The sequence below is a fragment of the Natator depressus genome, chromosome 4 (assembly GCF_965152275.1).
Source record: "Natator depressus isolate rNatDep1 chromosome 4, rNatDep2.hap1, whole genome shotgun sequence".
Taxonomy (NCBI): domain Eukaryota; kingdom Metazoa; phylum Chordata; order Testudines; family Cheloniidae; genus Natator; species Natator depressus.
In genome coordinates, this window is record NC_134237.1 from 11,581,406 (window position 1) to 11,601,193 (window position 19,788).

At 40.8% G+C, this 19,788-nt stretch overlaps 1 protein-coding gene across 2 annotated transcripts in view; it reads right to left on the reverse strand.

Annotated features, from left to right (window-relative positions):
* MTHFD2L (methylenetetrahydrofolate dehydrogenase (NADP+ dependent) 2 like) overlaps positions 1-19,788 on the reverse strand; it is a 59,707-nt gene that overhangs the window by 4,330 nt on the left and 35,589 nt on the right. The window contains exons 6-8 of one of the 2 annotated variants that reach the window (XM_074950399.1): positions 19,538-19,588; positions 9,642-9,734; positions 4,896-5,021 (exon numbers count right to left, since the gene is read on the reverse strand). In XM_074950399.1, the coding sequence (XP_074806500.1) occupies positions 4,896-5,021; positions 9,642-9,734; positions 19,538-19,588 (270 nt within the window). The remainder of the gene's footprint in view (positions 1-4,895; positions 5,022-9,641; positions 9,735-19,537; positions 19,589-19,788) is intronic. The other variant, XM_074950400.1, reaches the window with a different exon arrangement.

The following is a 19,788-nucleotide window of genomic DNA, read 5'->3' on the forward strand; positions in this document are numbered from 1 at the left end:
ATTCTAATTAAGCGCTTAAGGGGAACGAGTTGTCATTTTGCAGCTTATTTAGAACTTTAAAATATTTCTTTGATTCTTCACAAGAAACGAAAAGCAGATTGTTTCCTTGACAAACAGGATCCTCTACTTTGGGAACAGTCTTCATTTGCTAGGTTCCTTTAAAGTTAAGAACTTCAGACATCTAAGAGGATTAATCACAGAAGAGTAGATGACAGTGCTCTTATGCCAACCAACTAGACTCACTCTTGTCAACAACAGCCAGATACAAACATAACTTCACTCTTTGAACTAAACGTTTGTGGGTAACAGTCTCAAGGAGCAGTCTGCAACTTTTGCAGATCAAAAGTTGAGCTGTGTACAACACTCACGAGAGCATTTTGGCACAAACATTACATTTAGCACGTTATTTACTCCAAATTGTCATTAATTTAAAATGTAACTTTTTCATTATATATTTCATACAAAGTACTATTTTTTCCCTATGTGAATATCTAGGCTGTGATTTTCCACTTTGTACAGTAGTTGTACACCAGTGTAACTCCATTGTTTCTAATGAGGATGGGGAATGGGGGGTGCAGGGGGGGTTGGATAGGCTTGGGAGTCCCGGGGGGCCTGTCAAGGGGTGGGGGTGTGGATATGGGTTGGGGCAGTCAGGGGACAGGGAGCAGGGGGGGTTGGAAAGGGGGTGGAGTCCTGGGGGGAGTGGTTAGGAGCGGGAGGGTCTCGGGAGGGGATGGTCAGGGAACAAGGAGCAGGGTGGGTTGGATGGGTGGGGGGTTATGAGGGGGGCAGTCAGGGGTAGGAAGTGGGAGGGGGCGGATGGGGCCAGGCTGTTTGGGGAGGCACAGCCTTCCCTACCTGGCCCTCCATACAATTTTGGAACCCTGATGTGGCCCTCAGGCCAAAAAGTTTGCCCACCCCTGGCCAAGAGCCTCAATCCACATGGTAGAGATGCTTGCAGATATTGGCCAATTTTTCAAAACATCCCACTCATGTGGGATGCCCTACCTCAGACCCTTAGGGTATGTCTACACAAAGAGTGCTTTGCTGGTATAGCTATACTTGTATACTAGCCTGGCAAATCGCACCTAGTGTGAATGCAGCTTATACTGGCAAAACTGAGCTTTTGCCAATATAGCTCAGTCTGTTTGGGAGTGAAGGGGTGGGGGTGGGGGGCTGAAATAAGCTATAATGGCAGAAGCTCAGTTTTGCCAATATAGGGCTTTTGCCAACATAGCTCCGTCAGGGGTCACACCTCATCATGATCCTGACCAACATAGCTAGGCCAGCAGAAGTTTGTTGTGTGGAGCTAAATTCTGATTTTCAGAAGTGCTGAGTACCCCCAGCTATCATTGCCTTCAACAGGAGCTGTCCCCTTTGGTCCAAAAGAGAAGATCCAAACACACCAGGACTACCTGAGTGAGAAAGCGTGCGAGTTTGAGCAACGTCTGGATATAACAATTTATTTAATAGGTTTGGGGTGTAGTAAGCATAGAGAGACAAAATAAGCAATGAACTGACAGCTGTTTACACCAGGATTGAATTGGTTCAGAGACCAACAGCAGTAAGAGACAATCTGGATGGAAAAAGTCAGGCCTGATCCTGCTTGGAAGTCCATAGCTAATTTCACATTGTCTCTGTACTTGGACCAACTCAGAACATCTGAGAACAGATATGGTGTGCGTCTCTGCATGGTCAGAAACTCCGGATGTTTTGTGTAGAAAATATGCTATGGGTACTTCAAAAACTGTTGCAGCCATCAAATTTACTATCTGCTGCAAAATCCTTATTGACATATGGAGGCTCTGCTGCAGCCTTCCTGCCAAATCTATGAAACCCCAGACTCTGGAAGAAGGAAGGAAAAAGAAGGGTTTTAGTTGAGCCATATGAGAAACTCCAGGCAGTTATCAGCAAATGCCAGGTTATCCTGGGCACATTAGAAGTCACTGTTGAGAAAAGACCCAACCTGAACTCTGGGGACAGAGTTCACCTGCAAATCAGAGACAAGAGGGGAGGTTTTCAATAGCACCTAAGGGAATTAGGAGCACAAGTCTCACTGACAGTCAGTGGAACTTGTGCTCTTAAGCCTCTCGGGTGGTTTTGAAAATCTCCCCCAGGACTAATAGGGGGAAATACTTAAAAATTCAAACATGATTAGGCCCTTTGACATCAATTCATGTACATGATAAAGTGCTGCATAAAGCCCATTGTGTTGGGCCTGCACCAAAATACTTATTCCTCTTTTGAAACTTACTAAAGCTATTTACTTTAATGATACTCTGTGGAAGTGAGTGCCACAGGCTAATTATATAATGTTTTGTATGTTGCACAACTATTCCCTATTACAATTTTTATGTTTATTTCCTTTGAGTCCCATCAGATGTCTGTTTTAACCTTATATTCTGGGGAAGAGTAAGCATGGACACCCACATGATTTTGATCCTCATCTCTGCTCAAATGTGAAGCTTGAAAACTTTGTTTTATTATAGTTTCTTTGAGCATAAAGAGAAATTTTATAAATACCATAAAGTAAAACTTTATAAGATCTTCAAAAACAGATGTAGAGAGCCATCCTGAACTCCTTCCAGCAGAGGTGGGAATTCACCCCACTGTCCACTTTTAAAGCATTTAAAGCTTGCTTTAGTTTTAAATAGCATCTTTCAGTATTTATAAAGCAGGGAATCCAAGATGTTAGTTGTGATGTGGCAATTGAAGATCCCACCCTGCTGTTAAAGGTGATCTCAAATCATACTGCTTGATTAATCCAAGCCATATTTATACATGTTTCTTATAAAGGAAATTTAAATTTGGATTGCCCATGTGAGAATTAATGCCCCGCTTTCTATTCCAGTGCACATTTTTCTATGTCAAGGATGGTTTAATAGTACAGAACAGCTGAGATTAGGGAGGGTGGCAGGATGGAGACAGGTGACACTTTAAACTGTTACTGCATATTACTGCTGGCCATTTAAAGCATCTTATATTCAACCCTAAAAAAAAAAAAATCAGATGTGTATAAATATGAATTCAGCCAAATGGTCAGATTTGTATACTAACCGATTATAATTCAGAGAATCATTAAATTAATTCTCAGTACAATACTTTCCTCAATTTAAGATACTGTTGGTGAAAACAAACACGTTAAACAAAAATGCAAATATCTAATAACTCAGATTGTGATTACCATATCATTTTCACTCGATATAATGGCTTGCTCCACTTCTTAACTGCTAAGTCGAATAATCTGCATGTAAATGTTTTACTTTACAGCCTATATGCATCAGATTGTTGCTGGTTCATTAGTATCGGTGAAAGTTTCACTAAATCATTAATCAAAACAAAACAATCTCCCTATGGCAATGTGCAGTTAAGTACTACCTATAACTTCAGTGGCATAACACAAGTTAAAGTTCCTCCCTCCTTCTGGGATCTTCCCTCACCCCAGGTAAAATCCTGAGGAACAAGCCACAGCAGAACTTGTCAAGACATACACAGCACAGTACTATGTCTGCATGTACAGAAACTTTGAATCATGACCTGGCCATCCGGATATAGCTTTATGTTATATTCAGAGTGTCAGATAAACTTTTTAAAGAAAGAAAGAGAAATGTGGCACACATATTTAAGATGTGTTTATGCAAATTATGTTCCCTTGTATATACTAGTAGTTTACTAGTTTTGTTTACTATATTTTGTTGCAGTTCTGAACAGCATCTGCTATGTAACATTTCTTGTACCATTTTACCATCTTTTACTTACTCCTGTACAAAGCAGCAAATGAAGAGAGCATTTTGTTACAACTATATTTTCATAATAACTTCCTGTATATCTCTATTTTAAACATGCAATTATACATACGCACATACATGTCTAAAATATATCTAGGATCAAGCCTGTTGCTCTACTCATGAGAGTAATTTCATTGACTTTAACAGATCTTTATGTGTGAGTAAAGCAAGCAGGATTTTGTCTAGTTTGTGTGTGTGAAGCTCTAGTAGTCCTTTAAAAAACATTTTGAATACAATTGCGCTGTTGGACTGAGAGCCTGTATGCCAAGACTTGAAAGATTATTTTTAAAAAATGTGAATGAATTTAATGCATATCAAAAATGACGGGCCAATAGCTAGAATGTGGATAGGTGTAAGCTTCCCACACACAGCTCTGCCAATAAACTTTAATTTTGAACTATAACAATCCTGCTATTCCAGTCTAGAGCTTCTTTTGAGCAGACATTGTCAATCAAGACGTATTGTGCAGTTGTTTGGTAATACATTGCACAAAAACAGGATACTAAAATGAGATCAATGTGCACATTGTCATTTGTGATCTAAGATAGGATAATTTCACCAAGATTTTCAGGATCAAAAGATTTATATATAGCAAGTCTTAGCATGGAGAAAATTACTTAAGCAAAATTAATATTTTAAAATACGAGTTTCCAGTGGAAGTACAGAAAGATCCTTGATAACAGCAACTTGACCAGTGATGCTGTAATACATACTATATGCAATTGGAGTCCCTAAACTTGTTGAGGTCTGGGGATGGCTTTCTCTTAGTGGTCATGGACACAAGATGCCTAAAGGGAGATGGGAAACTTGGGGAGGAAGTGGCACCACAGCCCTTTGCCATTGCTTCCCCTGCACCTGTCATCAGTGCTGGTATGCATTTTATAATTATATGTACCAGTTTCCTTTAAAAACAGTCATACTTGGGCTCTTTAATAGAGTATGTATTAAGCTTAGATACAACTTCTTGCTTTGTCAATACACTTCTTCAGGTGAGGAGAAAAGATCCGATTTGACAAATTAATTTAACCATCTCATTTTTAAAAATAATCAAATACCTTAAACCCAACTTATCCAGTACTTTTATATCAGAAGGGGTATTTTTCTTACCTTCAAAGTCCACATCCCCTACTAATTTGGTTTTCCGTGTCAGAGGATCATGGATATGGTTGATGCCTACATCAATCACAGCTGCACCTTCTTTAACCATATCAGCTGTAATCAACTTTGGAATACCTGAAATCATCAAGAAATATTTGATTAACACAGCCAGATACAGAACTAAGTAATCTGCTCTTAATTATAGAAAATTATACAATTGGTTTATTTTTTCAGTATCTTTGTCATAGTTTTGATACACAGAAAACACCATGGTTTTAATTAGATTTTGAGGGTCAGAAACAAGGTTGATGTCAAGAGGCTGTGTCTACAATGAGCAAATAATTTCAGTGAGGCTATGTAAGATCCTATTTCACAGCACATCCTTGGATTCTTTGATTTCCCATATATTTAACTGTTAAATATTTGACATTCCAACCATTTACCTGAACAGCGTACAATATTGTTTACGTAACATTGCTGACACAAATTTTACTATTCTAGAAGCAGATAAAATATTGCAACTGTTCGACATATACATGCAGCCACTAGGAGATCTAGCAAGACATTGGGGACTCAAGATATGCAGGTGACACACAACTCTATCTTTCACTACATATGAAAACACCACTGTCACCAAGCTAACCCAGTACTTGACTGAGATCAGTTCATGGATGAAGAATAATTGCTTGAGGTTGAACCTGGACAAGTGGAGGTTACGTTACTGGCAGAAGTAAATGCAGAGAAGTTTGTAGCTATGAAACAGTCTCCTTTGGTTGAAGATACACACCCAAAATCGGTTAGTCAGTCCACATTTTAGGAGTGCTCTTGGATTCCTTGCTGATGCTAAGCAAGTGCAGAGCAACCTCCATAATAACACAAATAAATAATTCTACTACCTATAGCTAGTTAGGAGATTGCATCCCATCCTGATGGATGATGACCTGGCCTCAGTAAAACACACCTTCATTAACTTCTAACTGGACTACAGCAGTGCAGTCTACCTGAGCGTGAAGCCCTCAGCAACTAAGAAATTCCAACTGAACTCAAGTGCACAGTGCATGTCTTCAACCAGCCATCACTAATAAAAACAACTTAATACACATAAAAAGAAAAACTCACATAATTCCCTTCAGCTCAGAGAGAAGATGGGAGAAAGAGAAAACCACAGATGATAGTTACGTCACTTAAAACACTATACAGGAAGATACCACGGTGATGAATGTGGTATAAGAACCAGAATAGAATGGAAGGTTATCTCAAAATTTGCAGTTTTAGCTAAACTTCCTTATAATCAATCATTAGAGGAAATAACTAGAATTCTACAAATGCCAAGGTTGTTATCCAAGGTAATTGGTAAGCATAAGGGTGACCTCTTTGTAGACACACATGCAGCCTGATCTTACTCCCATTGAAGACAACAGCAAAACTCTTTTGATGTCAATGGAAGCAGGAATGGTCCACAAAGACTCTCTTCTTTGCAAGAATCCTCATCGGAAGGAGCTTGATTTTAACACCGAGGCTTGTGCAGAGAGATGACTGCTCTAATCTGGTTTCCAGGCTCTGCTAAAATCCAACATAAGCTCTTTGAACCATTTCAACAATTCTCTTTAACGCAGAGAAAAGCCCTTCCTGTCAAGAACAGAATTTTAGTGCCATCTTTTTGAACTGTGTTCCAATATTTAAATAAACTTATAGTGTTTTATATTTTTAATGTGACTTATTGCTATGGCTTTAGAGACAACAACAATAGATCTGACTAGACATCAGACAGATCTGCCTGGCTAGGCAGCTAGTTAACTAACAGTTCCCTCAACTGTTAAGACAAATACTATACGACACCTAAACCATTATGTGCTATTGAGGAATAAAGTATAGAAATACTTGTACATTACCTCCATATTCTATTTTACATGATCTAAAAGGAATGACATGTTATTCTGATAAGTGTAACCACTCAAAGCCATTTCCAAATTTTCTTACCTATTACATTACAGAACCCCCCGCTTTTTAAATGAGAAAACATTCCATCTTTAAAATAAAATACAGTCTTGCTTCATGTGTTATAAGGACACCTTCATTCTCTTGACTCTGCCACTCTTTAGTAATATGGTCATTCTAATACTCTAGAACAGAACATCTGCAGTGCCCCTCAGAGATATATGTTGTAATAGGTTTCCCTTCTCCCACTAGCTGGGTCACAGGCCAGAATGGTTTGAGAGAGCTGTGGGGGGCAGGAGAATAGAAAGCAAAAGTGAGTGTTTCTGGATGCAAGCTGTTTTAGGGGAGAAAGGGACTGCTGTATGAGAGAGAGGTGATACAACAACATTTCTCTCTCTATATTGTATATAGATGAGCTTGAAAAGTGTTGAAAGAGGCAAATTTTCTAATATACGTTCCAATAATGTTGAGAGGTGCTGGCCTATGTCTATTTCATCAAACTGTTACACAATAAACTGGAAGTTGTACTGGTAATAGGACCACTCCACAATTTTATGGGGGGAAATTATCTGAGCGGCATAGAGTCATACTCTACAACTCTTATTAAAGCTAGCAGGAGTTGCACAGCTAAATCCTTTATAACGATTTGAGAACATGCCCCATTAACACAGTAATACTTAAACTAAACAAAAAAAATTGCTTGCTCCTCCCCCCCAAAATTAACACAGTTATTTAATTCTGCCTCAGCACAGAGGGCTGGACTAGATGACCTCTTGAGATCCCTTCCAACCCTACATTTCTAGGATTCTGTGATTTACCAAAGTCTCCTTTGCATATCAACGGCTAGGAGATCACTGACTCCTAACATGCTTTATGTCTAATATGTGGGAAATTCTTAAATGCGTAGGTTTTGCAGAAAAAGCTAATTATCTATTTTTTCAAAATCACAATTTAGGCAGAGCTGTTTTCTGCAAGAAATGTGAAATAAGAACACTTGAGGAAATGAATAAACCATTGGCTTGATAAAATGCAGGCTTCAAAAACTAACAACTAAATGGAAGATAGAGTATTGCATCATGAATAGCATTTATTGCAGAAAAGGAGTCAAACTGAGAGCCATCCTGCAAGTGGGCCTGCTATAGATGTGTTAGGGAACACACAAGGAGCCTCCTCCTGCTGGCACTTCCCACATACAGCCCTGTCGCAACTGTGGTCCCACCACAAATGGGGTGGGGAGGAAATAGGTTCATGCCCTGAACTCCCTTCATCCTAGCAGCAGAGCAAGCCAGGCACATCGGGGAGAATATTGCACCATCCCAGAGAAAGATGCAGTCTGCACAGTTCCTGTGAACTCAGGGAAACTTAAAGGGATTATGCCTTCCTGAGGCGCGATCTCTCCCGAAGCTTCCACTGGGGCTGTGCAACTCCACGCCACACCCAATGCAGGGCTGCGTATACTTTGCCCAATCTAGCCCAGATATATCTCGTATTGTGTAATGAGTGTTGTATCATGTTCCTCTAACGAGTGACATGAAGAAAAAGTGTAAGCAACAGGTATTGCTGAATTGGTACTGAACGCAGTTTAACTGCAAGCATAGCCAACAACAAACTCTGTTCAGAAGCTGTGATTAAACCCTGACAGTAAGTTCTGATGAACTACTAAGCAGCATTTATCTACACAGACACGCTAAAGAAAATGATTCCACATCCATTATTATTTTCTACTTATAATTTGTGAATTCTGGTTAAGTGCACAGTCTAGTAATCACCATATGGGAGATCTGAGCTCAAGACCCGAGCTTGTTTTCTTGCTCCTAAGCTGGCATGTGAAGAAGTGCATTTACCCTGTCAGGGAAAGCAGCACCTCACTTCACATTTGAACAGAAATGATAAGCCTCAGAGTAAGCCATACCCATATTCATCTGGAAGGCAGTTAGCAAGGCTTGGGGTTTGGAGTGTGGAGGAGTGATCGGGGAGGTGAAATGACACAAATCCTGTGTACAGCAAGAGGGGCTTGAATGACCACTGTGAAAAAAAAAATAGAAGAACTACATAGACATTGGCCAAACTTGTTTCTAATGTTGTTAAGATGTATATTAAAAATATCATTAAAGCAACATTTGCCATCCAAAGTTGGAACTCTGATCAGTTCTTTATTTAGTAAAGAAAAGCCCAATCAAAACACAAGTATTTCTGTCTACATATCTCCAGTAATATCAAACCACTGAACTTTCCAGTTACTAATTATAGAAAATCCATTCTTTCAACAGCCCATTCTTCCGTTTACCTCTTTATACTGCAATTGTACAAAACAAGGATGAATAATACATACATAATACCAAAACACCACATTTAATTTGCCAAGACTGCCCTTAATTCTAATAGCAAAAGAAAGACACTATTGTTACCTGAACATGGCCTCCAGCTGATTTACGGAAACCCTACTGTCAGAAGCTGAATGACTCACCATTTTTGTACAGTACAGAAAATGTTTTAGTTTATATAATTATACCTGTATTAGCTGTGCACTGACTGGTTTCCATTCCTGAGTTCATCCTTAAGCTTCCCTAAAGGGAAGGTGTCATACATGATGAGAAACTAGTTTATGAATCTGCAAATATGAAGGGCAAAAACTGAGGGCCAAATCTCTTCCCTTACTCAAAACAAGCGGACCCACTGAAGCACCCTCAGCAAGGATGATCACAACCCACTTAGATAACACATTTAAAACGGATAGTGGCACCACAGTTGTAGAAACCGAGCACCTGGTGAGTTTTTAACATTTGCCATTGTAGTATTAAGGACACTTAGTATTACCTGCAGCTACTATTATAATGTCAGCTAGTTGGGTATGGATCTTCAGCTGCTCTTTTGGAGTATATCTGTGAGTAATTGTCACTGTAGCATCACCTGTAATGTACAATATTCACAATTAATTGTCATTTATAAAACTCCCATGAAGTATTTATTAACATGTGGAAATGATTCATTAGATTTTGGCATATTAAGAACACACACTTGATCAAATAAATTCCTGTCTTATGATCTGATACGTCATCAGATATATTTCTTTTTTATGACTGGACACCTTTTTTTCAGCATATGCAGAATGCCATTGCTTGCCCTCCCACAGGTACAAAGAAGTGCAACCATATCAGTCTCATCCTTCAAAAGCATAACCCAGTGCAGCTGTTTAACAGTGTGGACTAAATTCTTTTCTGGGTTAACGTCACTGAGGTTCATGGAATTACATGGGAATGAATTTGGCCTCATGAATCTATTTTACTAAATGTGATATGAGTATAGCATTATAAGACCCCTTCACTCATCACAACCTAAAACACTGGATATAAAGAGACTATGTTTATAACTTTCTCCTCATATGCCCTTGATCATTCATCTCTCTCTGTGCCTACTATACACCTCTCTTGCCATTCTGTGGCACAAATTCTGAGGGAGACTATGGACTTCTCTGTGTCTACAACCAGAGGTAACAGCAGAGATACCTTCACATCTCTGCATTTCCCGCAGGTCAGAGTTTAGTTTTCAATGTATGTTTTGGAGAGGTTTGAATGTGCAACAAGTGGTAATTAACGTTAACAGGAACAGCATTCATTCTTGTTGATATTTCCCTTTGGATTTGAAAATGGTTCATCGTGCAGGAAGGAGACATGCATGGCTCTGCCTCCGTTCTATCCACTACACAGCTTGGATTGCATGGGGATTCCTGGGAGCTATAACACCAATATGGAAGTCTACCACCAAGGATTTTCTGCTTACAAAGCTCTGCCCCTGGCTACCATTAGTTTCATGTTGGCGGCCAGCACATGGAATATCCCTGTTGATTGCAGTGTCCCTAGCAGATTTCAGAGAGGAGAGGATTTCTTTAAGAAACATTCATGCCCAAAACAATTAACAACACTGTCACTATTTGTGTATCTGATAAAATTCCTATTAGACAGACTTGAGAATGCCTGTCACTATGCCCCCTCAGGGGAAGAAATTATCCAGACCAAATCCTATGGTATTATCAAGCGAGGTATCTTGGCTGTCCTATGCCTTCTTCTCCTAAACCCCAGGAGAAGCACAATGATAGCTCATCTCACACTGCTCAGACACTTATTATTCCATTAATATGGATACCAAAAAAAGTAGAAAGGAAAATGTCTCCCAAATATCCATTTCTGCTTTTCTCTCATTGCAGATGCAGAAAAGTCTTGTTCCACCATCTCCTGTTACTTGCTGTTAAACAAAGAGCTGATCACTCATCTGTGCCAGAGACCACAGGAAGAGTTTGCATGGCAAATGGAGGCCTACAGTCTTTTGGGCTAACTCAGAAGCTTTGGAGACCTGCCCTTGCATGGGTGTATGTAGTTGGGCAAGGACAGTTCTTCTGTGTCTCCTAACACTAGACATGAAAAATCGTACAATTGTGGGGAACCTGACAGAGAACCCGAGAGTAGCCCATCATGCAAATCAAGGAGGTTTGTGAGCATGGGGACCATGCTTCCTGGTTGTCTTCCAAAAGCAAGGAGGAGATAATTGTGAAAGCAATGAAGGTAACAATCAGCAAAGGAGACTCTTCCTAGGCCCTGAGCCTGATGCCCCCTCTCTTTCTCTTTGCTATCTTCCCTGCATATGCTGAACCTGTTCTACCCCATGCTGTTCACCCTCCATCCATTTCAGGTCCCCTGGCACATTGTCTCCTCTTAAAATTTTACATTACAATTTTCACTATTTCAGTCCCTGCCATCTGCTCCGACACCTCAGGAATATCTATTATTGATCAAATCTGCACCTCATCTCATTGATACACTTTTCTTCCTATACCTTCAAACTGTGCCCTTGCTGGATTCCTTGTTCTTTTTCCCTATCCATCCTTCATGTATCCACCCTACTGTGAAGGTCACTCCCTCTTCCAGCATATGCCTGTACTTTATGTGCTCTCCCACAAGAGAAATGAATCATGAATACTACAGTAATTGGCAGCAGGGAGACACCCAGAGTGTGGGAACAGATTCACTGAATCAGTGGACCAGAGGAGGTTACACTGAGAGAATTTAAAAAGCTGTTGCAAAACTCACCTATCTGTTAAAGCTTATCCATAGCCAAAGTTAAAAACAAACAAGGAAAAAAAACAACCAAATAAGCCAAAAAGAAACCAACAAGCATAGACTCATAGAAACTGGAAAGGGTGAATCCCCTACAAAGTACCCTCTGGACATCAGCATACTGTACAGATCTGATCTAACTGTTCAGCACTTAAGTTCTTTGTTGATGGGGTCCCTGGAAAAAAAAACCTGGATGGTTGGCTGGCTGAAACACAATTCTAAGTGACAGGAGATAGACAGAAAAGATGATTAGGGATCAAAGGGAGGGCAGCAACTTTCCGTACTCAAATTCAGGCTCCAAGGATGAAGAGCCTGGCTGCAGCTGACTCTGAGTGTAAGATGGACCATTCTTCTAGAATCTCTTAGCTAAAAGGTCTGCTGTGATAACAACACCCCAATCATTCTTGTCAAGAATCCTATAGATGAAGCTTAGGCCTTGAGGTTACTTAAAGCTACATTTTCCTCCCTTAGCATCTTAGGGATCAATAAATGAAAGGAAATGCACAAAACAGATATTGTGGAAACAGAAAGGAGATATTATTCTTTCTGGAAACCTGCTGTCATATCTTTCGACCTACTGATTATCATTGGCACAAAAAGGTTTAATGAGGGAGCAATTCCACTGGCAAAAGTTTTTCTTCTCCAAGGATCTCGCTCTCACATAAGTGAATTGATACGTTAGCCAACCTGCTTGCGTATTGAGATGCTTATATTAGATGAACCACTTTATAGTTAATTTATTTTTTCCACCCAAATTGCAGAAGAACCAGATCTCCTCTTAGGAAATTAGCGCGATGGGTTTCCATGTTCATTGATATAAATAATAGATTCCAGATTGTCTGCACTGATCTATAATTGCTAAGATTTCAGAAAAGCACACTAAATGCCTCACATTGCCAGGACAATCTAGACTCTGGAAAACAGCCTGAGGTGTAGCTGCTATCCTGAATGGAAGAGCTTTATGCTGGTACTAATAATTCTGCATTACCACGTGCAGGAATTGATAATGTTGTTGAGCTTCTGGAATGTGTAACTCAACTCCTCCAAGCATAAGTAATGCGCCAGCTGAGCTGCTGCTGCCACTGATCTCAAATTTCTTGTAAAGAACAAAAGAATTCAGCTATTTTACATCATTGCTTGGTATCCTTAAGCTTCAAATGAACGGTGAAGAAAAGGGTAGCATGCCTAGTTCCTGTTCCATGCTAAAACTGCAACACCAGAGATGAAGTGCTGTAGACCTGCCCTCTCTTCTGGACTGATGGGGAGATCAAAAGGGATGAAGCCACAGAGGAGGAAATGTCCATGAGGCAGCAATTAGAAACTGATGTTATCAGTTCCCATTCCCTTAGGGAAAAAAGTCGAGGGAGGGGAAATATAGACCCTGACATTATGGAATCCAGAGCCAAGAAACATAGCTGTGTATCTAATAGGGGATCTCTGAAAGAAGAGCCACCTTTGCAACAGTAAATATGGGTACAGTTCTCATTAAGATTTTAGAAAGGAAGACTTTTATAAAGCTGAAAAGTCCTTCCACACCAACTTTCATCAAAGAAACTTCCTCTGAAGAGAGGAAATGCCAGCTTGTTTAGAAAAAAAAATACCTTTCCTTCATGCACATAATCACACAGCCTTTTGAGCTACTATATTACAGGCCAGAGAGTCTGCAGTCAAGAGTAGGCTGGAAACTTAATCAGCTTCTAAGGCTGAACATTACAGGCTTTCCCTAGAACTTCTGAGGAAGGATTTGTCCTTAGGCAATGCCTAAAGCCAAACAATTAGCAGCTGCACTGAAGAATGGGCTTCACATCCACAGCAGTTATCATGGGACTTGTATGAACCTCAAAGTAGGGAGCTTTTCTATTTATTTTGTGGTTAGGTTAAAATAGCATAAATATATTTTTTCTATACACCATTACCTAAGTTTCAAGAATAAACTTGGAGGAAAAGATTTTGCTGACTAAGGATTTTTGTGTGCTCCTGCTGAAATCACTCCACCAGCCTGCAAATATAGTTAGGATTGCAGCCTGGTTTCTAGAGCAACGGTTCTCAAACTGTGGGTCGGGACCCCAAAGTGGGTGGGACCCCATTTTAATGGGGTATCCAGGGCTGGCTCAGACTTGTTGGGGCTTGGGGCTGGGGCCAAAGCCTGAGCCCCACTGTCCAGGACCGAAGCCAAAGCCCAAAGGCTTCAGTCCTGGGTTGTGGGACTCAGGTTACAGGCCCCCTGCCTGGGCCTGAAGCCCCTGGGCTTTGGCTTTGGCCCCCGCACCCAGGATGGTGGGGCTCAGGCTGTGGACCTGCCACCCGGGACAGCTGGGCTCAGGCTTTGGTCCCCCCTCCTGGGGGCATGTAATAATTTTTGTTGTCAGAAGGGGGTCGTAGTGCAATGGAGTTTGAGAACCCCTGTTCTAGAGAAGAATACAATTTCCTTTCTGAGGCCAGCATCAACTTTCCTGCCAGAGGGATCAGCTAGGGAGGTGTTGCCATCTGCAGGACAGAAGGACTTCTAGAAACATATCAGTATAGTTGAACCCAGCACAGGAGAAGAGCCCCATAATTGAGATATGTCTGTAAATAAAATTGTATCAATTTATCAAAACTTTTAGATATGGGGGATTCCTCACCAGGAACACCTGTGACCTCTGATACAACCTAATCCTGATCAGATAAAGCTAGACAAGTTCTGTATCTTCTCTCAGCATCCAGAAAGATCCCCCTGTGCCCCTAACTTTTTCAGCTTTAAGAGAAGCCTGTAAATCCATAGAAAATAATTTAATCAGATTATTGATGCCATCCAATTTAACCTTCCTCAAAGAGTCATTGTTTGAGGATCTGTATTTATTGTTCTAACTGGGTTCTTAGGAGGAAGAGGAAAACCTTTTAAAGTTTCTTTTAAAGGTGTGTGGGTTTGTTTGGGGGTAGATGTCTTAGTCTTAGAAGAAACTGGGGGTGACTATTTTTTACTTACTTTTCACCTTTGCCCCTATTGGTGGAGGAGGAATAATTGTTGTCAGGGAAAGAACCACTCAGAAGAAATACAGAATGGGACTTGGTTTAGTGAGATTTGACAAGGAACAGGTGGATGTTCCATCAAAGGTCATAAATGTTTAAAGTGTGGTTCTACTCTAAGCAGTGGCTGGAAAAATGACACTGTGGGGCTAGATGCTTATTGCCCTTCACTGATTTCAGATAAAATTCTTAATTTTATAATTAAAAATATGCATTTTTAAAAATGTTAGACCTTCAAGCTCTCCATGAGATCTGAAAGTCAAGCTTTTTTTCTTTTCTGCTCACTCATCATCATCAATTACCCTGACCCAGAATGATGTGCAAGTGGATTCCAGATGCTCCTTAACAACAGGTTGCTGTATGCTAGGTGGTGCATCGTTGGTGGGATGGTCTTGGGAAATCACTGTGAAGTTTTTGATTTATCAGGGAAGTAGGGGTCAGAATGAGGGAAGAATTCTGACTAGTATTTTACTTTTTAGAAGTCAGATGGTAAGAGGTAGCTGGTTTATGGGGGTAGGTTCAAACATGGCATGATGCAAATTATAACCCTTAATGTAACCAGGAAACATACATGCTTTTAAAAAAGATTTATACCATTAGACCATTTCACCACAATTAGTATATTCACTCTCATTTATAGATTAAAACAAGGAAAAGGTATGTAAAATGTATGCCAAAATGCTAAATTTGAGATTTCAAATTAATAATAGAAAATTCAATGAAGATTCCCTTAGCAACTATCTCCTTGCTCTCAGGGATTACAAGAATGTTGTCTACTACCTGAGCATTGGGTAATTTGACTACAATGCAGTAAATAATACAAATATTATACACAAAAGAACTTCATTTTGTTTTATAACCAAAGATGTGAATACTGTTGCAGATTACAAATATCTATTATACTTGCATGATGTGTAAACTGAGTGTTTTGAGGAAACCAACAAAACGCTTCCCTTGTTTTATCATTTCCCTCTCACCTGGGCCCTGATTCTGGGCTGTGGCTGAGCTGAGGTTGTGGGAGCCTCGTAAGTACAAAGGTGGCTGTACACTACTTTTGCACCTCCCAGATTAGGCTACAGCAGGGGCCACTCAAAATATGCTACGCTGCAATGACTCCCCACAGAGCCACCTACCGTCACAGTGTGCCTGAAGTGCATAGCTCCATACCACTATGACAGGGGCTGTATAAGAAAGGGAGCCAGTTCTGCTGGCTATATGCCTCTAGGGAATCCCCTTTAAGACTGGGAGCTTTCCATAGAGCCAGCATACAGGGGTCACAGCACAGGGCAGAATCTAGCCCCTTGTGTCTGTAATTCAACCATTTGATAAAGACTGATTAAATAGGGATGGAAATCATGCCTACAAAGACAACTTTTGGATCTCCTACAAAGCTCCTATCAAGCCAAATAAGGGTTAAACTGACAGAAGCATCTTTAATTAATTCATCCTCTAATAAGAAGTCACCCAAGTCCCAAGTAACGGCCAGCTTTTGGGTTGGCAAAAACCCTGTTACACACCTACACATCCATCTTCCTTTCATTCCCACACTTGTTTTGTTATGGATGCTTTGATTAGAAGAATAGATAATTTAACCTATAAAACACAAAGACACCTCCCCAGAAGTACAATACATTTGACAGGGAGGAAAGCAGCACATTGTATCTTTGCCAGCCAGGAACACATTGGGAGTCTCAACATGATGGTGGGGGTGAAGGGGAGAGCCGGGGGAGAGTAGGCTGGAGGCACGACCTGGGAGCAGATACTGTGGTTGAGTGTTATGGGGGGAAATGTGAGGAGCCAAAGGCATGATGATGATCTCCTTTATCAAGCTATACAAAAAAAATTGGATTCTATTCAGTGGTTGGGTGAAGCTTTTGGCCGAGTCCCCTGCCTTGTTCCCCTGCTTCATTTCTCCAGTGTTCATAAATATAAAATCCTGCTTCAAAGGAGAGCCAATGAAAAAGCCACTTATATGTTGAACGGTACCTTATGCACAGAAACACAGGAGGAAAAGTACCTATTAGTAACAATAGTCAGAAAGTAGAGGCTTCATCCTTGACAAATAAAACAAGCAAATAAAGTCCTACAAAGTATATGCAGGGTAGGCATTTAAAGGCCATGTAAGATAATGCTATCCTTTTAGAAGGCAATGTTAGATGACAGTGTATTGTGTACAATACAGAAATGAATATTGAGTCTACAGAGATATTCAAATTCTGGAAAGAGTACAGAACTTGACAAATTAGCTCAAGGGGCATGAAAAAGATTTCCTAATGAAGCAAGGCTCATTGTATTTAAAGATATGTTTTGAGAAAGATGACAGCACAGAAAGTGTTTTTATAGCTTTTAAGAACCTTTGGCGTGAAACAATGAAACAGGAAATATTTCCAGGAGGAGGGCTTTCAGAAAGCTGAGTGAATATTGCAAAACAGTATTGCAAACATTTTCTGGAATGAAAAAACAATGATGTATTTCAGTGGTAATTCATAACCCTTTCATTTGTTCTCACAAATATTCATACAAATAACTTTCATGTGCAAGAACGTTCATAGAAAACAAAAGTCTTACAAATACCTGTGCAAATATATAGTTGCAAAGTTTTGTGACAGAAGTATTTGCATGGTCATCTAGAAACTGACTTAAACAGCTCCAGTGACTTATTCAAGCCCTCCCCCTGTATACAAAAGTTTCAGACATCCAATCATGGAACAGAAACAATAGCCCTGGGACTCAGATGTCCAGTCACACAGCATAAAAAATGAATTATGGATGGTGAATAGGAGTTGCTTATAATTTGTGAGAAATCCCATAGACTGAAAGATGTTTGCATAAAACATTAGTCAAATAAGCTTGAAAAAGAAGTTCATACAAGTTTAAGTCTGTTGATATAAGTAAATCTGCAAACAGACAAAGAACTAATTTACTCAAACAAACTATTTGCTACAAATAGTTTACATAGTTCTAGATATCAAATGTATATGGAGGAGTCATGCAATCATAGAATCATAGAATATTAGGGTTGGAAGAGACCTCAGGAGGTCATCTAGTCCAATCCCCAGACCAAAGCAGGACCAACACCAACTAAATCATCCCAGCCAACTCTTTGTCAAGCCTGACCTTAAAAACCTCTAAGGATGGAGATTCCACCACCTCCATAGGTAACCCATTCCAGTGCTTCACCACCCTCCTAGTGAAATAGTGTTTCCTAATATCCAATCTAGATCTCCCCACCCACACTGTAATTGAGACCGTTGCTTCTTGTTCTGTCATCTGCCACCACTGAGAACAGCCTAGCTCCATCCTCCTTGGAACCCTCCTTCAGATAGTTGAAGGCTGCTATCAAATCCCCCCTCCCCTTCTCTTCTGCAGACTAAATTACGAGGAGAGGCTGAGGGAACTGGGGTTAGTTATGTGCCCCAGCCCCCTAATAATTTTCGTTGCCCTCCGCTGGACTGTCTCCAATTTGTCCACATCCCTTCTGTAGTGGGGGGCCCAAAACCGAACGCAATACTCCAGGTATGGCCTCACCAGTGCCAAGTAGAGGGAAATAATCACTTCCCTCGATCTGCTGGCAATGCTCCTACTAATACAGCCCAATATGCCGTTGGCCTTATTGGCAACAAGGGCACACTGCTGACTCATATCCAGCTTTTCATCCGCTGTAATCCCCAGGTCCTTTTCTGCAGAACTGCTGCTTAGCCAGTCAGTCCCCAGCCTGTAGTGGAGCACAGGATTCTTCCTTCCTAAGTGCAGGACTCTGCACTTGTCCTTGTTGAACCTCATCAGATTTCTTTTGGCTCAATCCTCTAATTTGTCTAGGCCACTCTGGACCCCATCCCTACCCTCCAGCATATCTACCTCTCTGCACAGCTTAGTGTCATCTGCGAACTTGCTGAGGGTGAAATTCATCCCATCATCCAGATCATTAATAAAGATGTTAAACAAAATCGGCCCCAGGACTGACCCCTGGGACACTCCGCTTGATACTGGCTGCCAACTAGACATCAAACCATTGATCACTACCCGTTCAGCCCGTCATTCCAGCCAGCTTTCTATCCACCTTATAGTCCATTCATCCAATCCATACTTCTTTAACTTGCTGGCAAGAATACTGTGGAAGACCGTGTCAAAAGCTTTGCTGAAGTCAAGATATATCACATCCACCCCTTTCCCGATATCCACAGAGCCAGTTATCTCATCATAGAAGGCAATCAGGTTAGGCATGACTTGCCCTTGATGAATCCATGTTGACTGTTCCTGATCACCTTCCTCTCCTCCAAGTGCTTCAAAATGGATTCCTTGAGGACCTGCTCCATGATTTTTCCAGGGACTGAAGTTCGGCTCACCTGTCTGAAGTTCTCTGGGTTCTCTTTCTTCCCTTTTTTAAATATGGGCACTGTATTTCCCTTTTTCCAGTTGTCCGGGACCTCCCCCGATCGCCACGAATTTTCAAAGATAATGGCCAATGGCTCTGCAATCACATCCGCCAACTCAGCACCCTTGGATGCATTAGATCTGGATCCATGGACTTGTGCATGTCCAGCTTTTCTAAATAATCCTTAACCTGTTCTTTCACCACTGAGGGCTGCTTACCTCCTCCCCATACTGTGTTGTCCAGTGTAGCAGTCTGGGACCTGATCTTGTCTGTGAAGACCAAGGCAAAAAAAGCATTGAGTACTTCAGCTTTTTCCACATCATGTGTCACTAGGCTGCCTCCCCCATTCAGTAAGGGTCCCACACTTTCCCTGACCTTCTTCTTCTTGCTAACATACCTGTAGAAACCCTTCTTGTTACCCTTCGCATCCCTTTCTAGCTGCAACTCCAATCGTGCCTTGGCCTTCCTG